Source organism: Aspergillus aculeatinus (genome assembly GCF_003184765.1).
Source record: "Aspergillus aculeatinus CBS 121060 unplaced genomic scaffold BO66scaffold_1, whole genome shotgun sequence".
NCBI classification, from domain to species: Eukaryota; Fungi; Ascomycota; class Eurotiomycetes; order Eurotiales; family Aspergillaceae; genus Aspergillus; species Aspergillus aculeatinus.
In genome coordinates, this window is record NW_020291470.1 from 1,726,294 (window position 1) to 1,741,181 (window position 14,888).

The 14,888-nt window shown below is 52.3% G+C and overlaps 6 protein-coding genes across 6 annotated transcripts; 4 read left to right on the forward strand and 2 right to left on the reverse strand.

The window, feature by feature from the left end:
• The first annotated feature begins 659 nt into the window (after positions 1-659).
• Positions 660-3,165, forward strand: BO66DRAFT_425131 (aminotriazole resistance protein). Its single transcript, XM_025650212.1, has 6 exons — positions 660-1,235; positions 1,307-1,324; positions 1,375-1,884; positions 1,947-2,180; positions 2,253-2,500; positions 2,601-3,165. The coding sequence occupies exons 1-6, from the start codon at positions 943-945 to the stop codon at positions 2,900-2,902; spliced, it is 1,605 nt and encodes a 534-aa protein (XP_025509536.1). The 5' UTR covers positions 660-942; the 3' UTR covers positions 2,903-3,165.
• Positions 3,166-3,499: 334 nt separating this feature from the next.
• On the reverse strand, positions 3,500-4,431 carry BO66DRAFT_387541 (uncharacterized protein). The gene has a single exon (XM_025646331.1). The coding sequence runs from the start codon at positions 4,251-4,253 to the stop codon at positions 3,609-3,611; it is 645 nt and encodes a 214-aa protein (XP_025509537.1). The 5' UTR covers positions 4,254-4,431; the 3' UTR covers positions 3,500-3,608.
• A 1,318-nt stretch (positions 4,432-5,749) lies between these two features.
• On the forward strand, positions 5,750-6,943 carry BO66DRAFT_407491 (phosphotransferase enzyme family protein; the record flags this gene model as incomplete). Its single annotated transcript, XM_025649062.1, has 3 exons — positions 5,750-5,848; positions 6,045-6,468; positions 6,525-6,943. 3 exons carry the CDS (start codon positions 5,750-5,752, stop codon positions 6,941-6,943), a joined length of 942 nt encoding a protein of 313 aa, XP_025509538.1.
• Positions 6,944-7,468: 525 nt separating this feature from the next.
• BO66DRAFT_407492 (uncharacterized protein) lies at positions 7,469-8,322 on the forward strand (the record flags this gene model as incomplete). Its single annotated transcript, XM_025649063.1, has 2 exons — positions 7,469-7,759; positions 7,822-8,322. The coding sequence occupies 2 exons, from the start codon at positions 7,469-7,471 to the stop codon at positions 8,320-8,322; spliced, it is 792 nt and encodes a 263-aa protein (XP_025509539.1).
• A 61-nt stretch (positions 8,323-8,383) lies between these two features.
• Positions 8,384-9,655, reverse strand: BO66DRAFT_433782 (TauD/TfdA dioxygenase family protein; the record flags this gene model as incomplete). The annotated part of the gene is made up of 3 exons (XM_025650717.1): positions 8,384-8,558; positions 8,608-9,149; positions 9,212-9,655. 3 exons carry the CDS (start codon positions 9,653-9,655, stop codon positions 8,384-8,386), a joined length of 1,161 nt encoding a protein of 386 aa, XP_025509540.1.
• A 633-nt stretch (positions 9,656-10,288) lies between these two features.
• BO66DRAFT_310430 (putative FAD dependent oxidoreductase) lies at positions 10,289-14,683 on the forward strand (the record flags this gene model as incomplete). The annotated part of the gene is made up of 17 exons (XM_025643285.1): positions 10,289-10,419; positions 10,475-10,600; positions 10,650-10,923; positions 10,976-11,122; positions 11,177-11,958; positions 12,466-12,671; positions 12,734-12,791; positions 12,851-12,989; positions 13,046-13,124; positions 13,182-13,368; positions 13,440-13,545; positions 13,617-13,741; positions 13,812-13,856; positions 13,930-14,033; positions 14,094-14,149; positions 14,211-14,326; positions 14,458-14,683. The coding sequence occupies 17 exons, from the start codon at positions 10,289-10,291 to the stop codon at positions 14,681-14,683; spliced, it is 2,907 nt and encodes a 968-aa protein (XP_025509541.1).
• Positions 14,684-14,888: the final 205 nt, after the last annotated feature.

Genomic DNA, 14,888 nt, shown 5'->3' on the forward strand with positions numbered 1-14,888 from the left:
AGCCATGATGATGTATTGTCGCTTAAATTCCTCTTTATTATGACTAAAGACCTAAGCTTCAGGGATAAAATATGGTCTCAGGTAAAGTCTCCAAGGACTTGATTAACTAGGATGCAGGGTTGAGATGGATGCCACCGGTCTATGCATTGTGGAAGAATCCCTTGGCAGCCATTGATTTTATGCACCCACTGCAATGCAGCTTACTCAGCGGATGTCTAGCTATGTAGTACGGTGGGCTACTCGTGCCAATTTGCAATAACCCAATTCTGCCGACAGTACTATTTTAGCCTTCCAAGCTGCCTAGTTTAAACAAAATCACACAACTATAAGTTACATTAGGATTATTAGGGTTATTAGGATCTTAGGATATTTCAGGCCGAAGGTATTGGTATATTAGGGTTCTTTATCAGGGAATCTTGTATATAATTTTGATGTTAGAGACAGTTGGAGAAAAAGGCGGTCTGCTGGAGAAAAAGGCGGTCTGTTAAGCGGTAAAGCAATAATACTATAAGTTTACTATAAAAAATAGGGTTATTGCAAATTGGCACGAGTAGCTTGCCGTACTATGAGGACTACGGTGGGCCGTGCCAACCACTTCTTTGCCGGAACTACCTTCCGTAGGCATTTCGAGGTCTCTTAATCAGGGATAGTAGATAGAGGATCGGATGAATCTGTCATCGACCTCCCTTTCCCGGTTTAGCTCTTGGTAGCGCTAGCGCTTGCGCTTGATGACTCTATGATGCTAGCTCAATTCTCCCGAGCGAGCCCCTCTACCAGGACGACGTATCATCACACCCGGTACGCCAACCGGGTCGGTGTTGCGGCTGTTCCGATTCAACCCACCTTGACGCCGAAACATAAACCCAAGCGTTCCTACCCGAGCGATGTTATCGATCGCCTCTATTTACATACACGCTTGACGAATTGCAGGGCGGACAAATCATGTCTCAATCTCTCTTCATCGCTCAGACAACCGACCCGGTATTAGATTTGCGTGACTTGAGTCTGTTATCTCAACACACATCACGTCCTCGAACCTCCCTCTCCGAGCAGCAAGAGTCAATCGACAGTACCCAAGATGTGCAAGCCACTACACTGTCGCGAAGTAGAATGGTGATTCTCATCACGACCCTCACTGGCATCACGTTCGTCGGAAGCATGAGCAGCGGTCTTTCGACTATCGGACTACCTGTGATAGCAGCCGATTTGAAACTACCAGATAACCTATTGATGTGGTAAGAATCCATACTCCTATACGTGGCAAGTTGAACTCTGTTGTCTGATGAGAGCATATATGATCTACTAGGCCGGTATCGGTATACCAGTAAGTGGCCCGTCTCGGCTGTAGGTAATATATCGCTAAGCGCGCAGCAGTCTTGCAAACGGATGCTGCCTGCTTCTGGCAGGGTCTATGGCAGACCTTATGGGCAACCGGATGATCAATCTACTGGGCTGTCTTCTTCTCGCCTCTTTTATTCTAGGATGCGGGGTAGCAGAATCTGGTATCCAGCTGATCCTATTTCGGACCTTCCAAGGCATAGCAACTTCAATGTGTCTTCCCACAGCTTTTAGCATCTTGACACAGACCTTACCAATGGGCAAGCCAAGGAACATCGGCTTCGCTTGCCTAGGTCTGGGACAGCCTCTGGGATTTGCGGTCGGGCTTGTGTTTGGGGGTCTTTTCCAAGGATCGTCGCTGGGTTGGAGATTCGGTTTCTATCTTTGCGCCGGCGTTACCGGGACTCTCATGGTTATCAATTACTTCAAACTTCCACATGATGCCGCCCGCGAACCCATCACCTTGCGCAGGCTCAGAGCAGAGATCGACTGGATTGGCATAGTTCTTTCAAGCTCTTGCTTAGGAATTATCTCCTACGTGTTTGCGTATGTACTATACACATCTAGCACGCTTGACGGCGGGCGGAGCCTGCTAACAATGGTCACAGTACTATCTCTGACGATCCATCGAATTTCCACAAGGCTCAGAATATCGCCCTGCCTTGCTGCGCGGGGGCCATGATCCCTGGCTTTTGGGTCTGGATGGGCAGGCGCGAACGGGCGGGAAAGCCCGCTCTGATCCCAAACTCTCTGTGGAAGAATACGGCATTCTCGTCCATGTGTGTCATTGTCCTTTTCTCCTGGGCGGTGCTGAACGGCGTGGAAACCATTCTCAGTCTCTTGTAAGTTGATCCCGGACGACGACAGCCCCGTCTGCACAATGGGAAGAATCATCTCTAAACACCATCCCGCAGCTTCCAGGAAGTTCAAGAGCTATCGGGCTTTCAGTCCGCTCTCCGCTTCTTGCCAAATGTCGTCATTGGCGTTCTCCTAAACCTGGGAACAGGTCTCTTAGTTCATCGTGTGCATGCGAATCACCTGGTGCTTGTAAGCTCGCTGCTCAGCGCCGGGTCTCCCTTGCTCATGGCTATCATTGACCCTCAATGGTCTTGGTGGTATTGTGCTTTCTGGGCGGTTCTGCTCAGCCCCCTTTCAGCCGATGGTAAGCCACCAAAGTCGCTCCTTGCCTCTCTACTCCCACAAATATAAACCCAAATATGAGACCAAGTTTCTGATCCCGGCCCCTTGGTACATCTACAAAGTGATCTTCACCATCGCCAATCTGATAGTCGCGGAAGCTTTTACCCCCCAGACGCGCGGCCTGGCGGGTGCCGTCTTCAACACGATCGCGGAGTTCGGAACCTCGCTGGGACTCACCATCTTCGCCATCATCTCCGCGGGCGTCACCCGGGATTCCTCGATCGCAGACAAGCAGTCCCCCGAGGCACTCATGGTTGGCTACCGCGCCGTCTTCTGGACGTGCTTTGGGCTTATGCTGGGGGCTTGTGGTGTTGGATTGTGGGGGTTGCGGAATGTCGGTCGGATCGGGTTGAAGAGGGAGTGATCGCTAAATCCCAGGGCTCTAAAATTGCCATGTCTTGGTTGTGACGGAGGCCCAGAGCTGACGGACGCTGGAACATCGGTTGTCTTTCCTTATCAGGAGATAAGAAAAGAACGAATATCCATGCTGAGCATGGTGGTTGAAATCTTGAAAGGCTTGCTTCTTTTTGCGGGCTATGAGGAGGCAATGGAAAATGTAGCACATGAAGGTACGTTAGAAGAGTCTGAAGAATGTCAAATACAAGGACAAAGGAGATAAGTAAGGCGATAGTAGAATGGAAGTAACAGTCCATCTATGCACTAGACATGAATGAGGATATTTGAGCCAGGATGATGCTACGGAGAGGTAATAAGATTTCATAAGGTGAAAGAACCTATTGCTTAGAATGTGACTTAGTGAATAGTTACAGTCTCTTAAGGCTGTGGATAAATACTGATTCCTAATCGATATCAATCATGCCCATTGCCTTCTCCCTATATCGCATAGACCTTAGATGATTCACTCACACAAGAGACAGTCTCCTTCAACCTCTCTAAATGACACAATACACAAGATGTATTGCACCCATTGCCCACACCACCACACATGAAGCATCGCCCCCTCCTCCCCAACAAATCTGCCGAAAGGAATCATCAAAAACAGATTGTCCCTGAAATTTGGCATCGACCGCTTTCGCTTACGGTCCTCGATACTAGGTAATTCGCCCCTATTAGAAGCTATTGACTCCACCCGAGGCACAGTGGACAAAAGACAGCAGCGGACCACAGTACGCACTGGAGTCAAAATTCGCCGCCTTGCCCAGTTTCAGGTAGCCTTCATAGCTGCCGCCATGGTCCAGAGACAGACACTGCGTGCCGCACACATTATCCTTATCCACCGTGGTCAGGTAATGGTAGAGAGCACCGTGGATCGTCTCCTGCTGGGCGGTTGTATCACAGTTGCGGCCCGTCGCGTAGTACTCGTACGACCAGCCGTCAATGGTGCCGCTGCTCGTGGCGCAGCTTTTCTCGTGGCTCTGGGCCCAGATGAGCCCCGCGATGGCAGACGAGATGGCGTATGCGTAGCTGCCGACTGTGGCGCAGGCCGCCACCGTGGAGATCTTCTCGCAGACCGTCATGGGGGTTCGAGCTACTAGCGACGACGTGGTGCTGCTCACATCGGAGGCCATTGCCTCGCGAGACGTGAGGTTGAATACTGTTTCGCTGTCGTCGAGATGTAGACGATACCACGAATCAGGCAGCGGTTGGCCGTTGATGAGCTGGCCATCGGTAGCAGAAGAGAGGGACGAGGGTTGAGATACCGTGACACCATAGAATGTGTTTAACGTCAGGATCGACGCCGTGAGAAACCGCATAGTACCAGCAGAGGGAGGAGATCAGGATTGCAGATATAGAGAGGCGAGACACGAAGGCGACGAGATCCATGATTTTTTCTTCTTGTCCTGGATGAGGGCTTAGATCTGAACCAAGGATTGATTGAGCCACGGATGAAGGTAATGGTGTCCTTTATATACTATTTATTTTGGCTTGGAGCTCGGCCGTATGATGTTGGTGACTTGAGGCTTCGGCCGACAACAGTGGTGTGTAGGAGAGTCGCTTGTATGGAAAAGGCTTAGATATGTCTCAACTTCAGTTATCTAGCGTCTTGATAGCTCGCTTTGATGTGGCGTCTCTCACAGTTTAGCTCCATACCAGCGAAGGACTAGAATCATAGGCTCCATATCTCCTGCGGTAGGATCGGGGGCAGTCTTTGGTCTTCTCCACTGTGCCTGGCTGGCATGAGCAACAACTCCGACAGCAGCGGTGGAAGCTCATCATCTTGTTCTCCTGGTTTCAATTCGTTTACCAGAATGTAGGGACCTGAGTCTGCCACAACTGAAACGCTAGCAGAGTCTCAATTCACCAGCTCAACAATATTGTAGTAGGAACTCGCCAGATTCCGAGTCTTTAGATTTGCTGGTGCCTAAAGCTAGCTTACAGCCGGCGCGAGGTTTCTGAGACATGTGGGTATACACTACCTCGATTGCTGAGACCGCATCGCAGCATTGCCTCGGAACCACCCTCCACTAAAAGACGGCGCCACAAGGCTTATTCTGCCAAGTCACCCATCGGCTAGGATTCCGACAGCGAGGCCCTCTTGTCGCAATCACTTGAGAAATACCAGAATTGATTGGCTGAGACTAATTTCTTCTACACCCTGGGCAGACCCTTACCGAGTGTCTAGCGCTACACTTCTGTCCAGGGACTTACACCCGAGATTGCACGCAACCTACTCCTATATTGTCATCGTGTGATAATATCCCGAAGGCAAGCAACCAATTTGGCATCTGGGAAAATAGATTCGGCCTGGCTATTCAATACATGGGACGCTTGGTCTACAGTAGCCAAACCGCACCTTTTGCTTTGATCAGACACCCCATTGAATGAAATTTGAGGGAACAAAAATCCTTCATTAGGCTGGAAAGCAGCTGGAGTCACCACATCTTCAGATTGGCTTGAGGAAGTCCCACTTGGTGCAATGCTTTCTTACTATCCAGTCGTCGCTTCGTCGCCCCACACCCTCGCAATCATAAAATCGCGCAAATTTGGGTCATCACTGGGGCTTAGCATCTTCGCTGTTTTGCCCTGGACAAAGGATCTCCGGCAGTACTGAGATTCGACTCCGGGCTTCTGCAGAGGGCTGCTGGTGCTGTAATATAACTGTTGCGGAATATCAGTAGGAATGGCTTGAAGAGGGAGTAATAAATTGGGGTCGGGTCCTGAAGTGTGCCGCGTGTTGGTTGTGATGAAGGCTCAGAGGCTTCGTTAGTCCGGCGCAGGAGCGAATCAAGGTGCTTTAAAGGTATGAGCCATGTCTAATACTGGGATGAAGGAAGCAAAGAGGCAATTGTGGACTAGAAATATGAGTTACTCCATCGAAATTGGATCGGGTACAAAGCGAGGGATGGAGGTAAAGAAGTCCGATGGGGTGTTAAAACGAAACTGTTCGTAAAACCAAACTGTTCTTTAAGATGGGACTAGTGAAATAGTGGGATGAGGACATAATTGGCCTGCACTGTGTGATACTGTTTTGAGATCAAGTTCCAGACCAGGCAATATAAGCATCCCCACATATCTCATGTCACTAGACTTGTACACGGAAGCAGAAAGAGTTGGACTTCAGCGATGCCTCTTTCTTCACTGCAAACCCGGAAGGGCGCCTGCCTACAACAGCTGAGGTGAGAGCCTTGTCCATGGACGTCGATATAGCTCCCAAGCCCGTTCCTGTAAAACACGAGGACCTCGGCTTGATTGTTAAATTTGCCCCCCATACCACAATCACTGAGGCACTGAATCTTTGGATGATCGAAAAAGTATTTGGTGACGACATACCCGCTCCTGAGGTCTTTGGCTGGCGTGTCGATGACAGAGGGTATGTTTGCATATACATGGAGCTGATCAAGGGGTCTGTCCTCGGGGATTGTTGGGATCAGCTTAGTGTGGTAGAGAAAGGTGCCATGAAAGATCAGCTATCTAATATCATGGAAAGACTACGCAGCCTTGCGCAAGATCCATCGGACAGATTTATCGGTATTATTGAAGGCGCTACATGAATCGTCACAATGGAACGACTCATATCTTTTTAGGATCGATTGATCACGGACATTTGTTGGACTACGTGTTTATTGATCAACCGAAAACTGGCCCCTTCCCAAGCATCAAAAGCTTCAATGACTGGTTCGCTCTTTTACACCAACTACGGTTTAAGCACCGATACGACGACCCCAACCGATGCTTGCTGCCAGATGACGGGGAGATCAAGCTGACACATTGTGACTTGAACCGGCATAACATGATTGTCGTATCTACTAGTCCTGCTCGGCTTGTCCTCATAGACTGGGAGCAGGCGGGTTGGTACCCAGATTACTGGGAATATTGCAAGGCCATGTATACCTGCTTCATGGGAACTGAGTGGCACACCGACTATATTGATAAATTCTTGCAGCCTCGAACGGACGTGTACGATGTGTTTTCTGAGTACACAATGGCTATGGGGGCGGTTTGACTTGCACCAGAAAGATCACTATAAAACCATAGCATAGAAACCCGCGCCGCTTCCGATAGCCGAAGTGAAATAAATGTCACAGTTATATTCATCTCTCTTATAAAGTAACTCATGATTCTCACTTATATAATCTGTATTATTTCCGACTAGGAGGGGTGCTCTATTTGTAAAAGATTCCTCGCGAATTGTTCCTTGCCCGTGTCTCGATGATCAACCGCGTACACCTGGAAAGCTAGACCTGGAGAGCCGAAAGCAATGACTGTCACAATCAACGCTTTCATTACAAGCAACGCCGTCAGCTTAGACAGCCCGCCGTAGTCCAATCCCAAGAGTAGGTGGGTAACCGCAGGTGGAGGGGCGCCGCAGCGACGAGTAGTATGAGCTGAGCTGGTCCCCGCACTGGTTGATGATAAGATAAGGATCACGTGCCCGCAGTCTTATCCGACCGACCGGCGGAAGAGCATGGAAAGGAAAATGTCCCCCAATACTTCTTTCTTCCTACGAATGCACGCAGCCCCACCGAGCATGGCGACCGCAGGCAATGGCCGAACACATACAAAGCAAACAGGTACTCCAGACTACGATGATCCACTCTTCTGGGATAATAAGTTCTCTAGTGGTCGCGATGTCGGCGAATGGTTGAACCCTGGCGAACCGCTCATCGACGCGGTCATGTCGCATCTTGACCGCCGCCCCGCGCTCGATGAGCCAGCACCCTCACCTCGTGCCTTGCACCTCGGACCCGGTATCTCCAAGCTGGGATCAAAACTCTGCGATGAGTTTGCAAAGCGTGGCTGGCCCGGAAGCCAAATACTGGTGAGTTATGAACGGCCTCTGCACGTATACAACCATGAACTTACGCGAAGCTGTCGCAACAGAACGTCGATTTCTCCTTCGAGGCCGTCCGCATCGGTCGCGAAACAGAAGCCACAAAGAAACAGTCGCAGGCGATGCACTGGATGCAAGTCGATCTACGGTCTTGGGACGACGTCTCCAGGACGATCCCGTACGGTCCCTTCGATGTGGTATTTGACAAGAGCACCAGCGATGCGATCGCGACGGCGGCGCCCTTGACATTCCCTTCTGCTTCCGGGGCATCGAACACATGTCCGACTATCCGGCAGATAGTGGAGGAATCTGCAGAGATAACATTGTCGCCGGTGGAGGTACTGGCTCTGCATCTGGCACCGTTGACGCAGAAAGGCGCCATCTGGGCCACGATATCCTACTCGACGATGCGCTATGATAATTTGCCTTACTTGGCTCGATACTGGCACTTGAATTCTCGAACTCCCCTGAGAGCCCCGAAAGGCGAGACCTCGTCCTTTGCTCATACGCCGGACGTCTTCCACTGGCTCTATATCCTGGAGCGGAAATGATATATTTTCATTCAACCTGGCATACCGATCCACTGCTACCATATTCAATCTCATCTCCTACTCAATTGTTCACCTTGGCTAGTTCTTCCTTCTCGGCATTGTCCAGCAAGCCCAAACTCTCTCTGCGGGTCGGAGCCTTCGGGTCAAAGAACGGCTTCTCCGCCAAGGACGTGACTCTAGTGCCGTGCCGTGGCTCAGTGCCCTCATAATCCCAGCTGGCGTTATGGATGGTAATCCTGCAGATCGTTAGTCTTGTCTTGATATACCAAATGTAGGGCGACTGACCGATTGTCCCAAAGAACACTCGTCCTAGGGCTCCACTTGAACCTCACTTGGATGTCAATGTTCTTCTCAAACACGTCACACAAGTAGCCCAGAATGAGATCGCTCTCGGCTTTATCAAGGCCCACGATACGGTCGGTCATTGCTCGATTCACCCAGAGCGCCTTCCAGCCAGTCGCAGGATGGACACGAACCAAGGGGTGTTCACGTTCAACATACTTTGGCCCCTGCTCCGGGTGTTTGCGATCTAGATAAGGGTGTGCAGATCGGTAGATCGCAGTTCGACCGTCAATGATCCTACGAAACGCAGGCGATAGCTTTTCGTACGCCGCGTAACCACTGGCCCACAGGGTGTCTCCTCCAATACTGGGGATAGTGTCGTTGTGTAGGTGGGTTACTCCCGCGGGCTGACGCTCGTGGACGAGATCTGTATGCCAGCGGGATGCACCTCCGGGGTTGCGGAAGTTTGCTGGGCGCTCTGTCGCTTGCAAAGCAGGCCAAATTACTGTCACGCCAGGAACGCCAGGCACTTGCGGCACTTGAGGCTTGAATACGCAGAGTGATATCAGCCGCCCACTCCGTAGCCATAGGATGCTCAGATGCTTACATGGACCTCAATCTCGCCAAACCACTCGCCCAGCTCCTTCTGTTGTTGGGGCGAGATGTCCTGATCCCGGAAAAAAACCACACTGCGCTCCGCGATCAGAAGGCCCAGCTCGTCTTTCTGCTGGTCGGTGAGGTCCTTTAGTTGTAGTCCTACTATCTCGGTTCCGATGTGCCTGGTGAGGTGGATCACCTCCTTGGCGGCGGACAGGAGTGCTTTCTTCTCGGGGTCCGCTCGACTACCCGGGTCCACATGTGGGCGGTCGTAGTCACGGATGCTGTAGACATCGTCCAGATACAAAGGACGCGATGGGCGATAAGGATAACCCTCCGAGAGATCGATCCCTGCTTTCTCCAGGCGTTCCTGGGTTGCCGGTGGGAGCGGGAGGGTTTGCTTCAACGGTTCCGCCACATCGACAATCCGGGGGTCAATCGGTGCTGGAGCCATGGGTACGAAATATGTTGATTGATTCAGCACTTATTTCCTGGGACCTAGCTTTGCGTCTTAGCCACAGCTGCTGCTTTTGATGTCTATTATTTATGTCTTTCAGTCGGACACCATCCCCAGACGCAACACCGTGCAATAGCCGGAGTGGGATCACATCATCGTTCCACGGCATTGCGCCTTTACATCCCACTCGTCCTATGAACTTGAACCCTTGGGATCTCTGCTCAGAAACCCCTCTTTTTCGTCCTCTTCCCCTCATTTGGGTCGGTCCTTATCTTTTCAAACCGGACCTTCCAACACGCACAGGTCTCCACTCGGCAGTTAGCTTAGGAATCACCATGCAGGGATACGATGGCCTCATCATACTGCATTTGTCATGTATCCTGTATCTTGATCCGGTTGGTCAATTCCACCATCGCGGACCGGAGATCTGACGTTCGAGCGATACTCGGACCCAGGATAATTTGGACCTTCGCTTCGGTCCAGTGAGTGGGACTATTACACCTTATGCGCCTGAGATAGCGTTAGCGATATGGGCCCACGAACCGTACTCTTAATGACATGGTATACGGCCATCGCTCGAGAGGGTGGTGAAATTTACGCAAACCTGGGCCTCTCGCTCTCGACAGCACCATGACCCGTCAGATCCAACACGTCGCCGTCATCGGAGCCGGCATCAGCGGCGTCACGTCCGCCGGCCATCTACTTGCTGCGGGCATCAATGTCACCGTCTTCGAGCGGAACCATGCCGCTGGTGGTGTGTGGTATGTCGTATCCGTCGTTCTTGTGAGCACAGAGTCGTGTTAACCAGAAGCATAGGCTCTACGATGAGCGGAAACCTCTTGAACCGAACTACCCGGCTATGAAGCCATCCATATCCGAGAGGCACAGGGAGGGCGAAAAGTCTGATGAAGACTCGCTGCCGCTGAAGCATGCTCCTCCTGGGTAGGCGTTGCCATTCGTGCTGTAGCCGTGTCGGTGCTGACGGTGGTAGGCCTTGCTATGTCGGTCTAAAGAACAATGTCGAAACGACGTTGATGCGCGTGAAGCTCAATGCCTGGCCAGAGGGTACGCCGGAGTTCGTCAGTCACTCAGTCATGAAGGAGTATATTCAGGACACATCTAGAAAGGCTGGAGCCGATGGAGTCACTATCTATGGCGCGCGCGTGACCAGCGTCAAAAAAGACGGGCATAAATGGCATGTCACCTGGTCGACTCTGCGAGAAGACGGAGAATCGAAGAGCTTGGAAGAACACGAGGAGACAGCTGTAGGACTTATGAAAGGGCGTGGAAGACTGTGATGCTGATGTATATTACTAGACATTCGATGCGGTCATCGTGGCTTCCGGTCACTACCATGCGCCCCGCGTACCGGATATTCCCGGGCTTTCGGACACGAAGACGAGATGGCCCACCCGGATCATTCATTCAAAAGGCTATCGAAAGCCTGACGCATACAAGGACAAGGTATGAATCTCGGTCCCTGAAAGTCGAGGCGAACAGAAGTAACCGTTGCACCAGAACGTTCTACTTATCGGAGGCGGAGTATCATCCACCGACGTAGCCAAAGAGATCGGCCCGTTCGCTAAGCGGGTCTACCAAAGCACGCGGAATGGCATATTCGATCTGCCATCCAGCATCCTTCCTGACAATGCGGCCAGAGTCGGCGAGGTGGAGCGCTTCGAGATCACCAACAAGAACGGAACAGTTTCCGACGACCAAGCGCTCCCGCTGAACATCCATCTCAAATCCGGCCAAAAGCTCTGCGAGATCGACGATGTGATCATATGCACCGGCTACCATATCACTTTGCCCTTCCTGCCGGAACTTCACGACGATGCGACACCAGCCGAGAAAGCGAATGAGACGATTCTTGTCACCGACGGAACGCAGGTGCACAACCTACACAAAGATATATTCTACATCCCGGATCCCACTCTCGCTTTCGTGGGCGTCCCCTACTATACAGCAACCTTCACCCTGTTCGAGTTCCAGGCAATCGTCGTCGCGAACGTGTTCGCGGGGATCGCTCAAGTTCCGTCAGAGGATGTCATGCGGGCGGAGTATGCCGAGAAGATCAGAATGAAAGGCAGTGGCAAGACCTTTCATTCGCTCAAGGATGTCGAGGAGGTATATGTGGACGATTTGATGGGCTGGATCAATAAGTATAGAGAGAAGCGCGGATTACCTGTTATTGACGGCCATACGGAGACCTGGCATGCAGCCAAGGCGATCCAGCGCGAACGAGTCAAGGGGTTAATTGGCGGAGGGAGCGCGAGACGAGATAGTGGCGTTGGCGAGCAGTGGATTTCCTGTCATTAGGCTGGAACCTTAGATATTGGGGGAAATAGAGCATACAGCCTAGCGCATACAGCCGAAGTAGGGTCTACGCCGGGACCAACTGTTGGTCAAGGCACATCATCTGCATCGTCGATGACGAGCTTCCACCATGCAATGACAACCAGTGATCCTTGTTTTCCCCTCACGCTTTAGACCTCCCGCATGATCATCAGGAAGCACGAATTTCTTATCTCCGAGATACCTGAGCGCTTACAGGCTGACATTCTCATGCACGAATGGCGTAAGTGCGGTAAGTAATGATGATTCGGGAGTGGTGTATTGTCTCAGCTCCGAGATCGTTGCGAGAGGGGTAGAGCTCTGCTGGATGAGGTTGTACAGTCAGTCACGTTCAACCGAAGAAGAATAGGCCATACGTTCTCTTCGCAGTAGTCAATGACTTCATAAGGATGAAGTGTCATATCATGCAAGAGGCGTCCATACCTCTTATTTCTTTCGAAGCTCGCGGCTAGGGATACTCAGACCAAGACGACAGCTGCAATGGCTCCCTCACCAGCTGTAGTAGACGAGAGCGCTGTCTCCTCATCTGAACCCATTGTCCAAAAAGCACCCAAGCGCAAATGGGTCAGTTACATCTGGGATACCTTCGACAAGTCGCCCGAGGAGCGTCGACTTCTCTTCAAGCTTGACACGGCGATATTGACTTTTGCATCTCTCGGTGGGCTTCCCAGGACATATCCAACATTACTTATGATTCTAATCGACCCTGTCAATTTCCAGGATACTTCATCAAATACCTCGACCAAGTGAACATCAACAATGCCTTCGTCTCCGGGATGTTCGTACACAACCCAAAACATCCACACCCCGTTCTCCGACCCGACTAACTCCCACCAGGAAAGAAGACCTCGGGCTATATGGCAACCAACTCAACTATATGCAAGCCTGCTGGACCGTCGGCTATGTAATTGGCGAGATCCCGAGTAACATGCTTCTCACACGGGTGCGCCCTCGCTACTGGATCCCCGCCATGGAGGTTTGCCCTGCCATACCCCTCATTCATCAACCATCCCAGCTCTAACAACACGCCAGCTCCTCTGGACAATCCTAACCTTCACCCTCTCCCGGGCCAAAACCCCAACGCACTTCTATGTCCTGCGCTTCTTCATCGGTACGCCCCCCCCCCCTCCCGGCGCAACCCAGCTAACCCCAACGGAATGGCAAAAAGGCCTAGCCGAAAGCTCCTTCTACCCAGGGATGCAATACATAATCGGCTGCTGGTACCGCAAGGACGAGCTCGCGAAGCGATCCTGCATCTTCCACACGAGCAGCGGGATCGGGAGTATGTTTTCGGGATACCTGATGGCCGGGGTGTATCGGCTGGGCGGGAGGGGTGGGTTTAAGGGGTGGCAGTGGTATATCCCCAAGTACCCATCCTCATCACGCTGAAAAGAGGTTGAAAAGTATGAACTCACGAGGGAAACAGGCTATTCCTCGTCGACGGGATCATCTCCCTCCCCGTCGCGCTGAGCGGGTTTTTCGTCCTGCCGGACGTGCCGGAGATTTCGGAGCCGTGGTATTTGTCTCGCGAGGTGAGTCGCTCTCTCAGTCCTGGGTACGACACTGTGTATGATGGACCTGATAACGAATGCTACTGGGGTAGGAGGTGAAGCTCGCGCAGAAACGGATGCAGCTCGAGGGCCGCCAGAACCGGCAGCCTTGTACAAAAGCCAAGCTGAAGAAGATCTTTGGCTCGTGGCATATATACATGCTGACTTTGGTTTACATGTGCGTTCCCCTCTACTTCCGTCGATTGGTACTGAATGGGGGGATAGCTGATGTGCTAATCCGATGACAGCACGTTCAACAACGGGGCAGCGGGCGCGCAGCCTGTCTTCCAGCAGTACGTATCCCCACCCTCCGCCTATCTCTTTCCTCCACGCAGCGTGGCGAAAGACAGTCCTGATAGGAGATAGATTCCTCAAAGCCTCCACGCACCCCAAGTACACGATCGACCAGATCAACGCCTACCCGACGCTCACCTCGGCAGTGCAGGTGGTCACAACCCTCATCTACGCGTGTAGGTCCACCAATCCACCACTCTGGACACAGAACAAAGATCATACTGAGAAAAGCGCAGGGACATCCGATACCATCCTCCGAGGCAAACGCTGGCCGTGGATCATCTTCGGCGGAGTATGACCCCCACCCCTACCCCACCCCACATCCAAGCAAAAGCTAACCACCCCCCCGCAAGTGCATAAACATAACCTGCTACATCTCCCTCGCGATCTGGGACATCCCGGTGGGCTGGAAATGGACCTGCTACATCCTGTCCGGCGCGGGGTTCGGGCTGAGCGGGTTATGCATGGCGTACGTTCTTCGCCTTCGCCCCCTGTCCCTTTCTTCTGCCTTGCCCTAAACCCCCTCTCCCATTCCCTTGTTCGGGTTCATCTTGAGTGTTTTGACGGGCATCGGATAAGACAAGCTGACGAAAGACACAGCTGGGCCCATGAGGTCTGCACGGCCGACAACGAGGAGCGCGCCCTCGTGGTCGGGAGCATGAACGAGATGGCCTACGTGTTCCAGGCGTGGCTGCCGCTCGTCGTGTGGCAGCAGGTCGATGCGCCGCGGTACCGGAGCGGGTTTGTGGCGGCCACGGTTATTTCGGGGCTGTTGATTGTGGCGACGGTCGCCACGGCGTGGTTGCAGGGGTGGGAGGAGAGGTGAGTTTCCTCTTTTGGCATGGGATGAGGAGGGTGGAGTGGGGTGGGTAGGGGTTGATGCTGATTTTGCTGTCGGTAGGGCGAAACATGTGGTTGGGAGTCTGGAGGGGGAGGAGGGGAGTAGGGCTCGTTTGGGGTTCGGGACGGGGGATGGGTCTTTGGATGGGGAGGGGCGTGGGAATATGGGTGAGGAGGTCGAGCGGGAGGGG